Below are 18306 nucleotides of genomic sequence, written 5' to 3'. Positions count from 1 at the left end.
TGATATGGCAGCTGACATTCATTGAGTATCTACTATGTGCTGGACTCTGTACACAGGAACCTCAGCATTCTCCCCACTTCTCTGTAGGGTTACACAGTTAGTAAGTGGCAAAGTTACGATTTGAACACAGGCCTGTGGTCTCCAGAGTCCATACTCTCAGCCACTATACTATACTGCCTCAAGAAATAGCTACCCTTTCCAAAATCATCTTTCTCTTATCTAGGATTTTATCTGCACTTTCCACATCACACATCTCTTTTAGATTTTTTACTATAACTACTTACATCATATACCTTAACTTTCTTCCTAGACTGTGAGCTCTTCAAAAGTAGGATCTGGGTCACATTTGGTGCTAGCACATGGCAGGGGGCCATTAAATGTGTTTTGGATGAAGGAATGAATACATGACTGAATGGATTTGAATCGTAGCAAGGTCTAATGTCTGCCCACCGTGGAGTAGGGAGTTGGAACTCACTTTTCTGAAGGGCCTAGGCTTCACATTTCCTTTTTAAGGGCACCATGGGAAATGAAGGGAATGGAAGCATTTCATAGATGAGTGAGAACAGGAATGCAAACCCTTGCATGTCTGTAATTACAGAGCCCCTTCGTGCTGGCTGCTGCTGGCAGTGTGCTGGGGAATGTGTTTTCAATTCTCCAGGTTGGGAACTGCTGGTACTACTGATTGCTTTGTGTGATCTGACATGGCTGTGAAAGGATGAGAGAGAAGAGGATAATAGAACCTGTGAGCAACGGCTTTGCCAAGTGCAGGGTCTGCCCCAAGGGCAAAGGCCTCCAGCATGCATTCCACCTTCAAGGACCCACTTCGGTAGGGCAGAGGGGAGTCTAGCCACCCTTTCTGCGCTGGACTCTTAGGATCAGGGACTCCACATGGAGCAGCCCATGGCAGGGGGTTCTCTGGCTGGGTTAAGGGCAATGTCAATCACTGGGAGTCCTTCCAAGTTGAGAAGGGGCAAGTGGAGGCTCTGAAGTGCAAGGCACTGGGCAGAGGACCTGGAGCGTGGGCATCATCTACAGAGGGTGTGTGTTTGTGTGTGTGCGTGTTAATGCTCACCTGAGTGTGTCAGAAGGAGTGAGGGGGCCCACAGTGGGATTATACTTCTTTCGGGGCCCTGTCCTGCTGGGCCCACTTCCTCTAAGGCTTTGCTCAAGACTCATCTTTTCTGGTCTAAGTTTATTTATTTTTTGTGTGTGAGCAATATCAGCCCTGAGCTAACATCCATGCCAATCTCCTCTTTTTGCTGAGGAAGACTGGCCCTGGGCTAACATCCATGCCCATCTTCCTCCACTTTATATGGGACACCGCCACAGCATGGCCTGACAAGCGGTGCAGAGGTGCAAGCCCGGGATCCGAACCCGGGCCACCAGCAGCTGAGTGTGCGCACTTAACCGCTATGCCACCGGGCTGGCCCCCTGGTCTAAGTTTAGAACAGGCGGATCAGGCTACTGGCCTGTGGCTGGGAGGATGGGTTTCTGGCTCTGCCTTTATGTAAACCCACTTCCGTTGAGAGAAGGCAGGCTCTCACCCACCACTCCCAGCCTCATTCCTACAATGGATGGTCATCTCCTGCCCGAACAGAACAACCTAAAAATCTTGCCTTTGCATGGTACTTTTACTCTGATACTTGTATTTTCAAAGGCCATTTACATCCATTACTGCCTTCCATTCTCACAACAGCTCCTCCAGAGGTGCATGAAGCTGATTCTTTGGTTGTAGATGAGGAATTGAGGCCCAGAGAGGCTATGTGTCTTGTTTTGGGTCAAACAGCAAGTTAGCAATGGAGCCCCAGGGACCCCCTCTCTGGCTTCCTGACTCTAAGTTATTTCCTGTCTTTAGCTCTGGGTCCCCATCCCCCCATCTCCTTCACCTCTTGTCTCCTGAAAGGAAATCTCCACAGAGAGGCTCACACTTCATTAGCAACATGCACATCAGTTCTCCTGGTGCTGAGTAAACAGCAACGCAAAACAGGCACCATCCTTATCTTCTTCCCCTATTCCTACCCACCCCACCCCCACCCCCACCCAGGAGGAAGCTCAACTCTGGCAACAATCCTCAATCCTTTTCTTAGAAAGACACAACCTACTGAAATTTCTTCAAGAAACAGATAATATAAATAGATCTAAAAGAAGTAAAGAGATAGCATTAGTACAGTCAGGCACTGCGTAACAACATTTCGATCAAGGATGGACTGTATATACAATGGTGGTCTCATAAGATTAGTATCATATAATCTAGCTGTGTTGTAGGCTCTACCATCTAGGTTTGTGTAAGTACACTCTATGATGTTTGCACAATGACGAAATTGCCTAATGATGCATTTCTCAGAATATATCCCTGTCATTAAGTGACATGTGACTGATTTTTAAAACTTCCCACAAAGAAAATTCCAGGCCTAGATGGCTTCACTGGTGAATTCTACCAAATGTTTAAAGAGTTAATACCAAACCTTCAACTCTTCCAAAAAATAAAATAGGAGAGAATACTTTCCAACCCATTCCATGAGTCCAGTATTACCCAGATATCAAAACCAACAAAGACATCACAAGAAAACTATATATCAACATTGCTTATGAATATAGATTCAGAAATCCCCAATGAAGCAAAATGAACCCAGCAACATATAAAAAAGATTATACATCATGACCAAGCATGATTTATCCCAGGAATGCAAGATTGGTTTACTATTTGAAAATCAAAGTAATACATTATATTAATAAAATAAAGAACCAAAACCACATGATCATCTCAATCACCTGATCATCTCAATAGATGCAGAACAAGTATTTAAAAAAATTCAACAGCCTTTCATGATAAAAATACTCAACAAACTAGGAATAGAAATGAACTTTTTCAGCTTGATAAAGAACATCTACAAAACATTAGACTTAGTGGTGAAAGACTGAAAGCTTTCCCCTTAAGATCAGGAAAAAGACAAGAATATCTGTTCTCATCAATTCTATTCAACACTATACTGAAAGTTCTAGCCAGGACAATTAGGCAAGAAAAGGCACTGAGATTGGACAGGAAAAAGTAAAACTATAGATGATATGATCTTGTATATAGAAAATTCTAAAGAATACACACACACACACACACACACACAATTAGGGATTAATGAATGATATCAGCAAAGTTGCATAATACAAAATACGATATACAAAAGTCAATTGTACTTCTATACACTAGCAATGAACAACCTGAATGTTAAATTAAGGAAACAATTCAATTTACAATAGCATTAAAAAGAATGAAATACTTATGAATATACTTACCAACAGAAGTACAAGATATGTGCACTGAAAATTATAACACGTTATTGAAAGAAATTAGAGAAAACCTAAATAAATAGAAAGAAATCCTATATTTACGGATCAGAAAACTTAATATTGTTAAGATAGCAATACTGCCCAAATTGATCTATGACTCAACATAATCTCTATCAAAATCCCAGCTGGCTTTTTTACAGAAATTGGTAAGCTCGTCCTGAAAGTCATATGGACCCTCTTGCACCCTCCATGCAAAATGGAGGAAGAGTGGCACAGCTGTTAGCTCAGGGAGAATCTTTGCTGAGGAAGACTGGCACTGAGCTAACATCTGTGCCCATCTTCCTCCATTTTATATATGGGACGCCACCACAGCATGGCTTGATGAGTGGTGCGTAGGTCTGCACCTGGGATCCAAACCTGTGGGCAATCCACAGGGAGAATCTTCCTCAAGCAAAAAATGAGGAAGATTGGCAGTGGATGTTAGCTTAGTGCAAATCTTCTTCACCAAAAAAAAAAAAAAAAAAAAGGTTAAGCATAGGGTTACCACAAAATCCAGCAATTCCACACCTAGGTGTATATCCAAGAGAACTGAAAGCGTATATCCACACAAAAACTTGTACATGAATGTTTATAGAAGTATTATCCATAATAGCCAAAAAATAGAAATAACCCAAATGTCCATCAACTGATAAATGGATAAACAAATGTAGTATGCTTAAACAACAGAACATTAACCAGCCATAAAAAGAAATGAAGTACAGGGGCTGGCCCGGTGGCGCAAGCGGTTAAATTGCACCCGCTCTGCTGAGGCGGCCCGGGGTTCGCCGATTGGCGAACTGACGTACCGCTTGGCAAGCCATGCTGTGGCAGCGTCCCATGCAAAGTGGAGGAAGATGGGCATGGATGTTAGCCCAGGGCCAGTCTTCCTCAGCAAAAAAAAAAAAAAAAAAAAGAGGATTGGCAGATGTTAGCTCAGGGCCAATCTTTCTCACACACACACAAAAAAAAGAAAGGAAGTACAGATTCATGCTATAACCTGATTAAATCTTGAAAACATTATACAAAAGATCATATATTTTATGATTCCATTTATACGAAGTGTCCAGAATAAGCAAATTCATAGAGACAGAAAGTAGATTAGTGGAGATTGGGGAGAAATAGGGGAGTGACCACCAATGAGTATGGGGTTTCTTTTTGGGATGATGAAAATGTTCTAAAATTAGATAGTGGTGATGGTTGCACAACTCTGTGAATATACTAAAAACCACTGAATTGTGCACTTTAAAAAGGTGAATTTTATGGTATGTGATATATCTGTGGTATATATGGATATATGTGGTATATCTCAATAAAGCTGTTATACATATAAAAATAGAATTACCTTATGTTGAAAGGTAAGGTGGGCCTCCATTTCCTAGAGAGAAGATAAAAAAAAAAGTTTTTGCCAACTGGAATATACCACAATATGCCTGACAAGGCAAAGTTTTCCTCCAAAATTGTCCTCAAAAAGGAAGGCAAAGTTGTGCAGACCTTAGTTTTTAGGGGTCCGCTCACCATTCCCTACCTCACTCTACAGGATTGAGGGAGAGAGTATAGTGTATGTTTTTATGACAGTGGGGACAAGGATCTCCCTCATAAATAATCTTGCCTCCCACTCTTGAGGCTCTTCAAGAGGAGACATCTGTGATTTGTGCCTCTCTAGCACCCATTCTCTTGTTTCTTGTAACTGCATGTGGCTTTTCCTACTGTCAGCTATTCCTCCCTTAATCTCAAAAGGTCTATCAGACTGCCCTTCACTTCCATGGCCAAAAGATGGACTTGTGACCCAATTTGCCCAATCAGATGCCCTCCTTTGGGAATTTGAATCGAGAGTGGGGCGACTCAAAGAAACCCCGGTGATTTGCCCCACTAGGATACCGGGAGGAAACTGTTCTATGGTTCCTGCTCCCTGGAGTAAGGGGAGCTATTCTGGTCCTGTTTTTTTCTTCAGGTATTTCTTGCACCCAAGAACCCTAACCTGGTCTTCTTTTGGATGTTCAAGGACTGACAAATTCCATATCATTGTCTTAGTTCTCCCATGGCAGAGACAGGGTTCCTCAGGATCATTCAGATAATGAAAGAGGAAGACACATAAATTATGAGCAGTCATGACCTAGAAACTACTACTTCCATTGGAGCATCTTCTCTTCACTCTTTCTTGGTGACCATTTGCTTTAATTTTTTAATGGAAGCTCTAAACATTCACTGAATCTTAACAATGTCAAGGCACTCTGTTTAGTTGATGGAATACAATGATGAACAAAATGATCTCCCAACTATGGTGGGTGGTGGGAGTGTAGAGATATGCTCTCTGAATTCTGACTGTGTGGATCAGGGTGAAGGATCAGAAAATGAGGGTATTTAAGCTTGGCTAGAGGTAGAGGTTCCCAGTCTGAGAAATTTCTCTGACCTACAGGGAGGGTAACCTTTGTGATGGGGTATTGAAATCAGAGAATTATAGACTTTGGGGCTGACAAGGACCTTATAGGTTATCCAGTCCTACATTTTCCAGATGAAGAAATCCAGATTCTGAGAAGTGAAATGCCTTGACTGGAGCCAACTGGGCTTAGGACTTCTCCTCTGACTCCCAGTGCAGTGCTTATCTCACTCGCTCTAGTCACGTGGTTGACCTTGGCTGGCTCTTCCAGGTTTCAGCGGACTTGGGGAGGAGAAGCGGCAATATTTGGGGCTTGGCAAAGGGTTGCCTAGGGAAGTGTGTCTTGCACAGCCACCCAGGAAATCAGCAAGGAATTGGGGCAGATTCCAGTAGTTCTAGTCATGTTACTTTCTTCCTTAGGTTTTCACATTGGGGACTTGGCAGAGGGGACTGGCACCAGGGTTTGCACTGCAATGAGAGTGTCAGTGTGTGTTTCCCACCCTTTTCCATCCTCCTGGAGCCCTTTAAGCAAGTGAACTGCTAAAGGGCTTGGTGAAATGACGTTTGTCACCGCCATGCTCTCTTTCCTCTGAGTGACTCAATCAGCTGGGGTGGGAGAGCCGTTTACCTGTAAGGTGTCAGGATATCAGTCAAATATCCAGAGAATGTGAGGAGGTAATCAATTCAGAAATCAGGTCTGGACTTTCCCCGGGGGCTGACAATGATTTACTTTAGCTAGCAACTTGCTCTGAGCAGGAAGGGCTCAGTGTAAATAACATGCATTGCTGTTCTAGGAGAGAGACAGAAAGCCCAGGCACGGTTCTTTGGGTGGAGGAAGAGAAGGAGTGTCCTTCCAAGCTGTATTTTTCAGCCATTAATGGGCCTGATCAGTTTAACCAATACTTACAGAGAACTTCCCATGTTCCAGGAACTGTGCTAGGTCCTGCAGCCCACACATATATAAAACCTGATCCCTGTCTGCAAGGAACTACAGACAAACATTAGACTGACAAGTTTAATAGAACGTGGTCAGTGATAAGTCCTGGATGTTACCGAAGCACAGAAGAGGGGTATGCATCCCACCTGGGATTTAGGGAAGGTTTCACAGAGGACACTCAAACAAAGGAGCTAGCCAGGAAAGAAAGCTACAAGCCTCACAGGCAAGAAACCACATGAACAAAGGTGTGGAATCTGAATTTGGGGTAAACGGATGGTGTTACTAGAGCAGGAAGAGTGAGATGGGAAGTGTGGGCAGATAAGGCAGACAGGGTAAATTATGGGAAAGAGCATTATCTTTCTTCTGAGCAGGGAAGAGGGAAGTGCCTGCGAGGTCTGCATCTTAGATAAATTACTGCAGTGTGGATGTGGGGAGGAGAAGCCAAGAATGGGGGCAGGGAGCCCGCTGGAAGAGATGACGAGTACCTGATACAAGGAATTCATAATAGAAATGAGGCACTCATAATGAAGGAGGCATGGACTAAAGAAATAGCCAGGAGGTGAGTAATGATGGAGACGATGAGGGTAAGGGAGAGACACAAATCCAGGGGGGCTTGCAGGTTTCTGACTTGATGCCTGGGTGGATAAGGGGGCCACGGACTGAGATAAGAAATACAGGAAAGGAAACAAGTCTGGAAGAGAGGTGTTAATGATGGCTAACATTTATTAATCACTTATATGGACCAGGCATTGGGCCAAGAGTTTTTCATGCATTTTCTCATAACTCTATGAAGCTGATATTATTATTCTCCATTTTCAGATGAGGAAAATGAAACTTGGAGATGTTGAATAGCTTGGCCAGATCTGCACAGCTGGTAGAGTGGTGGAAAGAGGCTAGAATCCAAGCATTCTGGCTCCAGCGCCAATGCTCTTAACCACCAGGCTTTATATGTGTGTATGGGATGAGTCTGAAGAGGCTGTGGGACACTTACAGTGAAGAGGTCTGGGATTTAGGGGAGCCGTCAGGGCCTAGATCACGGTAAAAACCACAAATGTGGATGAAAACACTCAAGTTGAACAGTGACTGAAGCACAGTGCCCTGGGGAACCCTCATGTTAAAAGAAATAGCCAGAGGGTAAGGGGCCCAAAGATGAGACAAAAACAAGTGTCCTCAGATTTTTAAGTCTGAAGACAGGGCTCTATCTGGGCAATCGGGAACAGTATGGTGGCATCAAATAAAAATGTCCACCAAGTTAAGCCGACATATTAATTATAACAGTTACTATGTTGCAGTTATTATCCTAAACAGCAAGCATTTTACATAAATAGCAGTAATTAGTATAGCACAAGTTTCCCAAACTGTGTCCTGTGGAATAGTAGTTCCTGGAGATGTTAATAAATGTTTGGATAAAAAACGGCTTTGGAGTCAGATAAGCTTGGGAAATGCTGGTATAATTTAGACAGAACGCCGAACCCCTGGTTTACACGTTATTCCGTCTTTTCTCTTTTAGGAGGCAGGCTAGTAGAATGGCTAAGAAGACAGGCACCGGAAACAGGCAGCCCGGGGTTGAATCCTGCTGCTGACAAGCTGGGTAATCTTGGGCAAGTTACTGAACTTCTCTAAGCAGTAATTTCCTCATCTATGCAGGCAGATCGTAATATACTCACTGTGATTGTTCCAGAGATTAAATGTAATAATACATTTAAAACACTTAGAGCCTGGCACAGAGTGAGGGCTCCATAAATATTAATTATTATCTATAAATCATACTATTATTAGCATGTCTCCTTGATATCCTATAGAGATTAGTCCTTGTCACACACATTTCACACACATACGCTGACATCCATATTTCTTGAAAGTCAAGTCTTAGTTCTGACTCCTGTTAGTTGAGGTTCTCTGTGCCCTTACCTTCACTCCACCACAGCCCAGGACTGGGAATGACCAAACTCTTGCCCTACTCTACTCTAGGGAAAGGGGCCAGGGAGAGGGAGGATTTATATCCTGGCAGCATGGCCTTGCAAGGGCCACTGCTAGTTCATTGTCACCTTTATGTGCACTCGAAAAGGGTATACATCTTTTGGGTGAACACTGGTCTGTACCAGGGCGCACAGCTTAGCAAGTGGAGTGCAGCTTGTATTTTGCAAGCCCTCACTTGCTCCTTAGGCTGAATGCCATTGTACAATGAGCAACCTGCACAACCATACATGGCAGCCCTGACCTTCAGACCACAGCAGGGGCTGGGAGCTAATGACCACTGGAGAAAGAGGGTACAAGTTCTCCTCCCACTAGTCCATGAGATTAGTTCTCCACAAGCCCTAAGTGGATAAAGCATCCTTCTTCATCTCCTCCCTCTCTCCCTACTTGTGCCCCGCCCCCCATTCTTTCACAGAGAGGCTGACATCAGAATACCCTTGGCGTCAGGGGATACCTCAGGCCTTGCTTATTTCTCTGAAATCCTCTGATTGAGGTTGAGAAATGACAGAGCTGTGGAAAGCAGAAGTGGGAGGGGATGATTTTCTAGGTTTCCCCTGACACATAATGAACACTAAATGATGATGCTTCAAACCACAGCAGGTCAGGGCCAGAGCAAGTCTGACTTGCTGACCAATGTTTGGGGCAGTGAAGGGAAAATGATGGGAATGGGAGCTTCTTAATCCTCACTGTGTGGCCCAAATGTTTGGCTCCCAATAAAGACTCTCCCCACCCCTTTAGGTAGATACTTCCTTTGTGAAACAGGGGAATCAAAAGGCAGATGTTTCCTGTTCTTCTCTGGAGGTGGGTAGGGTGGAGTGAAGGTCAGGCACACTCCCACAGCCTCTTCAGCCCCCAGAGGGTCTGGGCTGCTGCCTAGAAGCACGGCTTTTCAGTCCAGAAGCCAAGTCCAGGCCTGACCTGTGGTGACTGGCAAGGGCTCTCCCCTCTCTGTACCTTGGTTCTCTCCTTTATAAGGGGAGGAATATGGATGGAGTGAATTTTAAGGCTCCTTACAGCTCTGACACAATATGGTTCGCACCTCTTGGGGATTCTATTCACTTCCCCTCCAGTCCTGTCTAACTAGACAGGTAGGGGCAGGCTTACTCTCACCTCCTTCCCAGGGGCCTGTGTGCCAACGGCACAACTCCTTTCTCACAATTGTGCTTGGAGTCTGCCTCCATTGCTCTTGAAGATGAATAGCAGATGGGGCCCCAGCTGGGAGTTTAGGTCCCATGTCCTTTAGACTCAGGAACAAAGACTGAGCTGGATGGGAAAGGGACCTTCCATGAATGTGAGGGGAGGGATCCCTGGGGCTGTTTATGCCCTCTCTGCAGGGCTGGCAGTTCCTTTCCTTCCCATAGATTTGTGGGGCCGGAAGGGGTCTTGTCTTTTCCTCTGAGGCTGATGACTTCACCTCCTTCCCCTTCCCTCCCTAAGGTTAAGATCTCTACCCCTTCCTTATCTGCTCCCTAGGTCTGAAATCTCCATCCCCCTCTCTTCCTTTATTCTCCTTGGGATTGGGGTCTTTACGCCCCTCCCTCTCTCTCTCTCTGAGCCTCCCCTCTTTATTCCTTTTTAGGCCTGGCCTCTCCAGCCCTGGATGGAGGGGTCTGCATTCTTTTTTCTCTTAAGGCCACAGCTCCCTCCCCCAACTCTTTCCAGCTCCCCATCCCCACCCCCTCCCTCCGCCCCGAGGCATTGTGGGAGGAAACAAGATGTGGGGCGAGAGCGGCGCGGGGAGAAGCCCGCAGTGCGGGGCCGGGCGGGCTCAGCCAATGGGCAGCGCGGACGGCGGCGCGCGCGGCGGGGGGGGGCGGGGGCGGGGCCCTATTTCAGCGGGGGCCGCGCGTCGGCCGCGCTTAGCGGCGGAGCGGAGCGGAGCTGCGAGGGGCCAGCGCGGAGCAGGCGGGCGGGTCGGCGGGCGCGAGGCGGAGCGCGGGCGGCCGGGGAAGCTCGAAGGGCGGTTCGCGGCGGCTGCAGCGAGCGCTCGGCCTCGGGCGGCAGGAGCCGGAGACCGCGGCGGCGGCTGCTGCTGCAGGAGGAGCCGAGGGGACACCGCCCCTGTCCGCGCCCTGCCTTAGGCCATCCCTGCTCCCCCGGGGCCCCGCGCGGACTCGCCTCCGTGAAGGTGAGCGGTGGGTGGGGGCGGCGGCTCGCGCTGATTTGTGAAGAAGCTCTGCGCGGTGCCCCTGCGGCCTCCTCGCCCCACGCGGGGCCCGGAGCAGGGCTGGCCTCGGGGTGACTTCCCGCCGCCCCTCCTTCCCCGGGCTGCGTCACCCGGTGCCCTCGCGACCCCCGGGGCGCGGCTGGGGGTCCCGGGCTGCGGAGGTGCCGCTCCCGCCCCCCCCGGGAGTGTCCCTGCGCTGCGTGGAGGCCTCGGGTGTTTGGGGCCGATGGAGAGGGGGTGGAGAGGGCTCGGGCGTGACGCGGCTCCTCCTGCCGCCGCCGCTACCCTCTGGGGCGTCCTTCCTGCAGCGAGGACGCCCAGTCACTCCGGCGCTGCTCCAGGCCGGCCGGGCGGGGGAGGACTGCTGACCGGCCGGGGCCTGCGGACCTGGCCGGGCGGCGAGGGTGGAGGCGGGGAGGAGGATGCTTGCTCATTCCCCGGGTGCTGGCCTTCGGGCCCAGCTCTCTACAGGGTGGGAGGGTGGAGGGATCCAGTTCCCTTGGAGAACCGAAGGGACGAAATGCAAGCGTTTGTGTGTGTTGGGGGCTGGGGAGGGCGGTCCCTGTCATTGGGAGCCTTGGCCTTTTTTTGTCGCAAAACCGGGGATAGAGGATGGGGAGCTGTCCTGGAGTGCCCTCTTCGCCTTTCAAAGGAGCCCCTGGCTCGTGATCGAGCTAGCTGGCCTGGGGCCCTCTGGTCATCCTTCTGTCTGCAGGCCCGAGTCCCTTGCTTCTTTCCCAGGAGGGAGGGGCTCGGCTGGGCGCCTCCGTATCCTTTTCTCGCTGGCACCTTGGACAGGGGAGGTTGGAGCTAGGCCTCACCTCTCAGATGCCTGGGGGGCCAGGGGTGAAGAATCGTGGCATTGTAGTCACAAGACTAACGTTATGTAACCGCAGGCTCTCTCTCGGAGAGTAAGGTGGCTTTTAATTACTGTGACAGAGTTGTTCCTTCGGACTTTGGGGATGAGGCATTGGAGTAGGTGAGCTTGCTGGGAAAACCGGTGTCAATTTCCTGCTTTGACTTCGCTGGCTGTAACCAGGCCCCACCCCCACCCTTGGGTTTGTAAACAGTGCCCCCTTCTGAGTGGTAGCCTGGAATAGGCCACCAGGTGACTCTAGTTTTCTTAGCATGTAAAGAGCCTTATAACATCAGAACATTCTCCTTGGGCTGCTGTTGTACCTTTGCTCAAACCACCTGAAGTTGCCCCATTTATCTTATTTCAACCATTGGTTTTTAAAATGAAGATGTTGGTTTGCCTGGGGTCATATAGCTAGTCATGCCTTGAGCAGTGTTCTCCTGACATTTCCTCAGCACCAGGCGGTGCTCAGGGACTCGTCTTGAGGCTTTGACTTTTCCTCTCAGAGGTGTGGGTGCAGAGGGTTCTGGTCCGCTCTTTCCTCTGCTAGCCTTTGCTGAAGTGGAATCAGCCCCGCTTAGTATGACAGTGCCAGACAAAGGTGCCTTGGATGCAGTCAAGGGCTGCCTGGTGGCAGCTAGAATGCATACATTCTTTGCATCTGGTGCAGGCTGAGGGAGCTGTCATGAGTTCTGCTTCCCCTTTCAGCCCACTGGCTGGTGTGGACTCAGAGATCAGGGTGGCCTGGAGTGATACCAGACATCTCTCCTTGAGCAGGCAGGCCCCTGTGTAGCCTTGTGTCAGACAGGGCTGGAACAACAGCATCTTTTGTCCACTGGGTTGGGCCACAGAGTGGTGCTTTGGGGAGTGGGATGTGGGGTGGGGGGTGGATTGTTACTGCTCTGTGTGATGGGACTGTGGTCAAGGATAGAGAATAGGATTTTGCAGCTCATCTCCTCTGTTCCCGCAAAGTACCTCACATGCTGCAGACTGCCAGGCAGGTTCTGGCCAGCCCTCTTGGCATTTCTGTCATTCTAGGAAGGGGACCATGCAGTGTCTACCCTGGACCTCTGGTTGCTATAGGATGAATGCCATGGCTTAGATAGCAGGGATATGAAACAGGGCTGTTAATAATAATACACCTTTTGTTGTCTCTGTCACCACTGGGCATTGGTAGCCTAGGGGTCGGTAACCTTTTTCTGTGAAGGGCCAGACAGGAAAAATTTCGGCTTTACAGGCCATACAGTCTCTTGCAACTACTCAACTATGCCATGGTATTGTGTTGCTATAAAGCTTTATTTACAAAAACAGGTGGTGGGCTGCATCTGGCCGGTGGGACAGACCCCTGTATAGACTATCCTTGTTTGCAGATGTTCTCACATAACCTTAATTAATCCTCATAACAACCCCTGATAGAGAGCTTTCCTCTTTGCTAAAATAGAAGCAATCAAACGCAGAGACGCTAAGTGACTTGTCCAAGACCGTAAGAGTTCATACATAGTCAGGACCAAAAGTCAGGCCTACTAATTCCTAGTCCATCTTTCCACTGTGATACTAATGATGTAATAATGGTCATTAAGTCAAGGGCTTATTGTGTTCAGGTGTTATGCCACCTGGTTTATCCCCAGGATAACCCTGCAGTCCTTATTTTAAGATGATGGCCTGAAAGCACAAAGATTAACTTGCCCAAGAACATAGCTAGTAGGTGATATATTGTAATATCTTGGCTATTGGTGCTATTTAAAATATTGGAAATAGGTAAATTTAGAGTTTGAAAAACCTCATTTTACATATGATAAAAACCGATGGCTTATTACGTCTGTTTTTACTATTTACTTTGTATTTCCCAGGCTTGGGGACCATGTCTCTGCTAAAAGCTTAGGAATTCCCTTTCCTAATGCCTCATATCTGTTTTCTGTTGCCGTCACCTTCTATACTCCCCTCTCCCGCTGAGGCCCCACACTCAGCTGCTAATGTTCATTGCCCAGAGCATGGAATGTTCAGCCTCACCTCTCTGCTTCTTCTGCAGTGTCACGATGTCTGACCGGAAGGCAGTGATCAAGAATGCAGACATGTCTGAGGACATGCAACAGGATGCCGTTGACTGCGCCACGCAGGCTATGGAGAAATACAACATAGAGAAGGACATTGCTGCCTATATCAAGAAGGTGTGCCAGGAGAGCTGTGGCTGGTGGCCTGGGGTGGGGATGGGCAGCTGTGCTGTGTCCCAGGGAGGACTGGAGCTGGGGACATAGGATAGCAGGTATATCCCATGAAAACGAAACTGGAGAAACTTACAAAGCAGAAAAATTAGGGAGTGATTCTTAATTGCCTAAGCATTTACCTTAGGAGTTTTTAATAGGAACTCTGCTGGTTAGTTTATAGATAATCATGTGACTGCATGCGTTGGGGAGAAAAGCTTCAGGATTAACTATAACTGGCCAAATTCAGAACTCTTCAGAATGAAGATCAAGTATATTTGAATGGGATAATATAAGATCATATACTAATTTTCAGGGAACTGCCATCATGTAAAGTGGGATATCCCTATCATAATCCTCATCAAGTAGGAGTTTCCTTTTCTTTCTCTCAAAAAGCACTTAGTTACTGCGTCATCCGTTTCTCCCTACCTTCTTAAGAAAAGGGTGGGCTTGAATATATTATTTTTTTAAATGGGTGAGTAGTTTTGGGGCAATAGGTTTAGTCCCTGAAAAATTCCTCAGTGAATGGATATGGTTAACACGGTGAGGAAGCAGCTGAACTAGAAGTGAGAAGTGGTACCCAGGGCCCCTGATTCCTAGTCAGGATCCATGTCCACTGATGGCATAGTCCCAGTCTTTGATATTCTCAGCTCTGGTATCCCAAGAAGGATGCCTAAGAGTAGTGGCATTCTGGTCTATAGAGGTGGTAGGGTGTCCTTGAATTTTACAGGACTCTGCTTTCCTACCCAGATGGGTGGGATGAGAAGAGGAATCTCTGGAGTCCTGAGAGACTTTCTGTGTGTGGAGCCAGGGAGTGCAGAGCCAGCAAGGCTGCTGGGGGTGCGGTGCCAGCTCCTTGTTGAGGAATGGCCTTTCTGTCCAGTCTGGAGAGAGACTTAAGAATCATGGACTCTGTGAGTCAGGAGAATTCTTAGGTTATATCTGGTCCAGCTTTCTTGTTTTGCTGGTGGGGAAAATGAGACCTAGGGAAGTGAGAATGGTTCTCCCATGTTACAGAGAGTCTTGAGTCAGGATTAAAGCTAGGTTTGGTGACCCATGCCCTTTCCACTGTTCCCTAATATCTTGGAGGTACGTGGAATGGGGGCTGTGAGGAGGCCCAACAAGTTGTATGTTGGGCACCTGGGGGACAGAGCCCCATGGTTGGCAGCATTGCTGGCCCATGGTGGAGGGCTGCTCCCCTTTCACAGCCATGGCAGAACGCATCTAGAACTGAACCATCTGTTTACTACTGTGTCCGTGGGGCGGCAGGGAGGCTGTCTGATTAGGTCACAAGGATTTCCTAGGTGGCTTTGATGCTCAACTTGTACCCCTGAGAGAAGTGAGAGAATTGCCCTGATCTCATGGGCGAGGTCCTTATTCTGGTGCTTACAGCCCACAGTGTCTGGCACACAGGAGTGCTTTTAATGACTTAACGGAACTGCTTCCTGGTACTCCTGACATTTGGTCCCTGTTTTGCTCTAGTGTCTTGGTTTTTGACATTTGGAAATGCCAGTTTAGTAATGTGGGAGGCAACAAGAGGCAAGTCGGAGGCTTGCTCCTCTGTCTTAGTCATGCTGTGTGACACTGGAATGGTCCTTTATGCCACTGGCTTATCTGATTGCCTTGCTAAAGAATCACAGGGTGGGCTATGGAGTAGGGTAGCTAGAGAGAGGAGAGCTGATCGGGGTGTAAAGTGCTAGAGAGAAATAATGGAGCCTTTGTGGTGTTACATTATTAATGAGGGAAGGAGTGTTCTAGCCAGCCCTAGAACCTGAGCTCCTGTGGTTCGGGGAGCTGAGGCCATGGGCAGGAGGTGGGGTGGGGGTGATAACTGAACTAATCAGACTCCCATTCTGATTTCTCATCCTCCAGCTGTCCTAATCACCTTTCTTCTCTCCCTTATATTCTTCTTTTAGGAATTTGACAAGAAATATAACCCTACCTGGCATTGTATTGTGGGCCGAAATTTTGGCAGCTATGTTACACACGAGACAAAGCACTTCATCTATTTTTACTTGGGTCAAGTTGCAATCCTCCTCTTCAAGTCAGGCTAGGTGGCTGCAGTGAAGGTGTCAGTGGCGGCGGCAGCGATGGCAAGCAGGCGGCGTTGCTGGGACTGTTTTGCACTGGGGCCAGCATCAGGATGTCCTCTCCAATGGCTGTGCTACTGCATGGACTGTGTACTCGATTTCATGTGTATGTCGCAGTAAACAAAACCAAACTTCTTTCTGTTTAGTTGCCTGGGGAAGAAGGCTGCTTTATGTTTTTTTTTCAAGACTTAAAAAAAATTTTTTTTGGTTGTATTGCACTAGGAAATCTCTCCCACCCCTCCCTTTTCTCTTTCTCTCCCTATACAAAATAAAAAGCCCTCAACAAATCCTGTAAGACTAGGAGGGCTGGGGGAAAGAAATAGGTTTCTGGAGGTGGAACTAATACTGTGCAGCTGCCTCTTCCTGGCGGTGGATTCTGCTTTGGGAGGGCCAGGGAGGCTGTTGGGGAACAGTGTTAGGATTGGCAAGGAGAGAAGGGTAGGAAGGAGGGTAGGGCGATTGATCTAGTACCAGGGAGAATATTCCACTGAACTGTGATTCCACGGCTTGGGGCAGAGGGTGGGGTAGGGGGATGGATTCTTTAAGGGGCCCTAAGACGTGTTTGTCTGTGGTGTGTGGGAGTGGGGAGCAGACATGTCTTGCTGTCTTTGTCAGAAGAATTTCTAAGTAAGGGCTGTGTCTTTGTGGATTACCTTCTTTTATTCTTCCTGCCAGAGCTCATGCTAGGAGGATGTTGACGGTAGGATTAGCTTGATTTTTTTTTTCTTTTCATTCTTTCTTCTCTCCTCTGTCTGCTCCCTGCTTAGCCCTTGGTTTTGTCATTCCTCTGGAGTTCTCTTAGAGCAGCCCCTGTTAGTTGGCTGGCAAGGGAATTTCTGGTGACTGTAGTTCCTTAGTTAGGTCTTAGCAATCAAACCAAATCAATGTCTCCCTTGGTTCTCCTCTGTGTATATTTGTGTGTATGTGTGTGTGTCTTGGTTTGGGGTAGAGGGGAGGGAGGGGCAGGACTGTGGAATCTCTAGAGTGTATTGGTAGATAAGGGTGCACAGTTAGTTGTAAGTGGGCCTTTATGTTAAAAACCTCGGGGGGTGACTGTTTTGGGGGTGAGCATAGGTGTCACCCCCCCCCTCAGCCATCTGGCCCAGACAGTCTACTTGCCCTATGGCCGTCTGCTCTCAAGAAGGCTTTAGGAGGACACCCCACAAAGAGATGGCCATGCCGCCATCTGCCCTGGAGCTGGGTCTCAGTGGAGAGGGAAAGTGACTTTGTGGATGGTTGCAGCCTCTTGTGGGAGGTAGGGATGGAAGTGATAAAGGGCTGTGAGGGGCTTTGGGGGAACTTTGGAGGAGGTCAGTCTTGCAGCGATGAAGCCAGGTATGAGGAGATGGAGCAGGGCCACTAATGGGAGGAGATTCCAAGGAGAATGCTGGGGAAATCTTGTCTGTTGATCAAACAGGGGTGGGGTGGGGGTAGGGGTAAAGGGGTGTCATTGCTGATTGAGCTGCTGATTCTTGTAAATCACATTCAAAACTCTCATGTGTAGGGTTGATGCCATGGGGAGATTTGGGATCCAGCTCATTTTTTTTTTTCCAAGTCCATCTTTGGGACTGGCGAGGAGGCAGGAGAGTGCCCTCTCCCCAAGCCTTTAGTGTGTGCTGAGCTTTCTTTTTGATGCTGACGGGAGGGTGGGGGCTGGGTGAGTGAATTCCCTCTGTCAAACCCTTTGGTGGGCACAATATTGAGTGCTTGATTTTAGGTTTTATTTTTTTATGAATGTCCAAATCTGTGTTTCCCCCTGCCCTCCCAGACTTGTTTGGCCAGTTGGAAATGTCTGGTTTGTGTTCATCTCTCCCTCATTTCTGGAGCAGGGGCTGAGACCCTGCCACATCTCCTGTGCTCTGCATCCACGCCTCTTTTGGACATTAAAGGTCGATTGATGCACTTCTGAGCTGTTTGGGTTTCTTTGGGGGTAAAGGGGTTGGCCTGGTGGCAGTGGTGTCACACTTGGGTGGGAGTGGAGGGTATCCAAGGGGGAGTAGAATGGGGTCTGAAGAGATAAGACCTGGCAGAGGGAGTGTACTGATTGGCCTGAATCAGGTCTCAGTTATAGGCTTAGACTCAGGCCCCTTAAGTGGGAAAAAACTAACCAGCAGCACTCACTCACAAGGTTTCTTGGATCCCTTGGTAGAGATAGCCAGGTGAGCCACATTTTGGGTCTTTGGTATAGTAGATGCTACTTCCCAGTTTCCAGCTCCGGGTCCAGCTTCCAGGTCCAGGATGGCAGTTTCCAGCTCGTATGCTGGACCTGGAGGAGTTTGGCTTCTTATAACATTTGGCCAAAGCTCATAGCCCTGCTACCTCTCATTCTAGGCTTCCCTGAGACCTGGAGACTGTGTCTATTAGCTAAGTCCTGCTC

At 48.0% G+C, this 18306-nt stretch overlaps 1 protein-coding gene across 1 annotated transcript; it reads left to right on the top strand.

Annotated features, from left to right (window-relative positions):
- Nucleotides 1-10527: 10527 nt before the first annotated feature.
- Nucleotides 10528-17831, top strand: DYNLL2 (dynein light chain LC8-type 2). The gene is made up of 3 exons (XM_004434764.3): nucleotides 10528-10743; nucleotides 13668-13806; nucleotides 15756-17831. The coding sequence occupies exons 2-3, from the start codon at nucleotides 13675-13677 to the stop codon at nucleotides 15891-15893; spliced, it is 270 nt and encodes an 89-aa protein (XP_004434821.1). The 5' UTR covers nucleotides 10528-10743; nucleotides 13668-13674; the 3' UTR covers nucleotides 15894-17831.
- Nucleotides 17832-18306: the final 475 nt, after the last annotated feature.

Source organism: Ceratotherium simum, chromosome 16, assembly GCF_057802395.1.
Source record: "Ceratotherium simum simum isolate JZ-2026a chromosome 16, ASM5780239v1, whole genome shotgun sequence".
Lineage (NCBI taxonomy): Eukaryota > Metazoa > Chordata > Mammalia > Perissodactyla > Rhinocerotidae > Ceratotherium > Ceratotherium simum.
Note: the sequence above shows the minus strand (reverse complement) of the source record. Positions and strands in the feature narration are given on the sequence as shown.

Bases quoted from the DNA above. Each gene is read 5' to 3' on its own strand.
- DYNLL2 (XM_004434764.3), top strand. From the start codon at position 13,675: ATGTCTGACCGGAAGGCAGTGATCAAGAATGCAGACATGTCTGAGGAC. The intron at 13,807-15,755 runs GTGTGCCAGGAG...TTCTTCTTTTAG, and splicing joins TTGCTGCCTATATCAAGAAG to GAATTTGACAAGAAATATAA.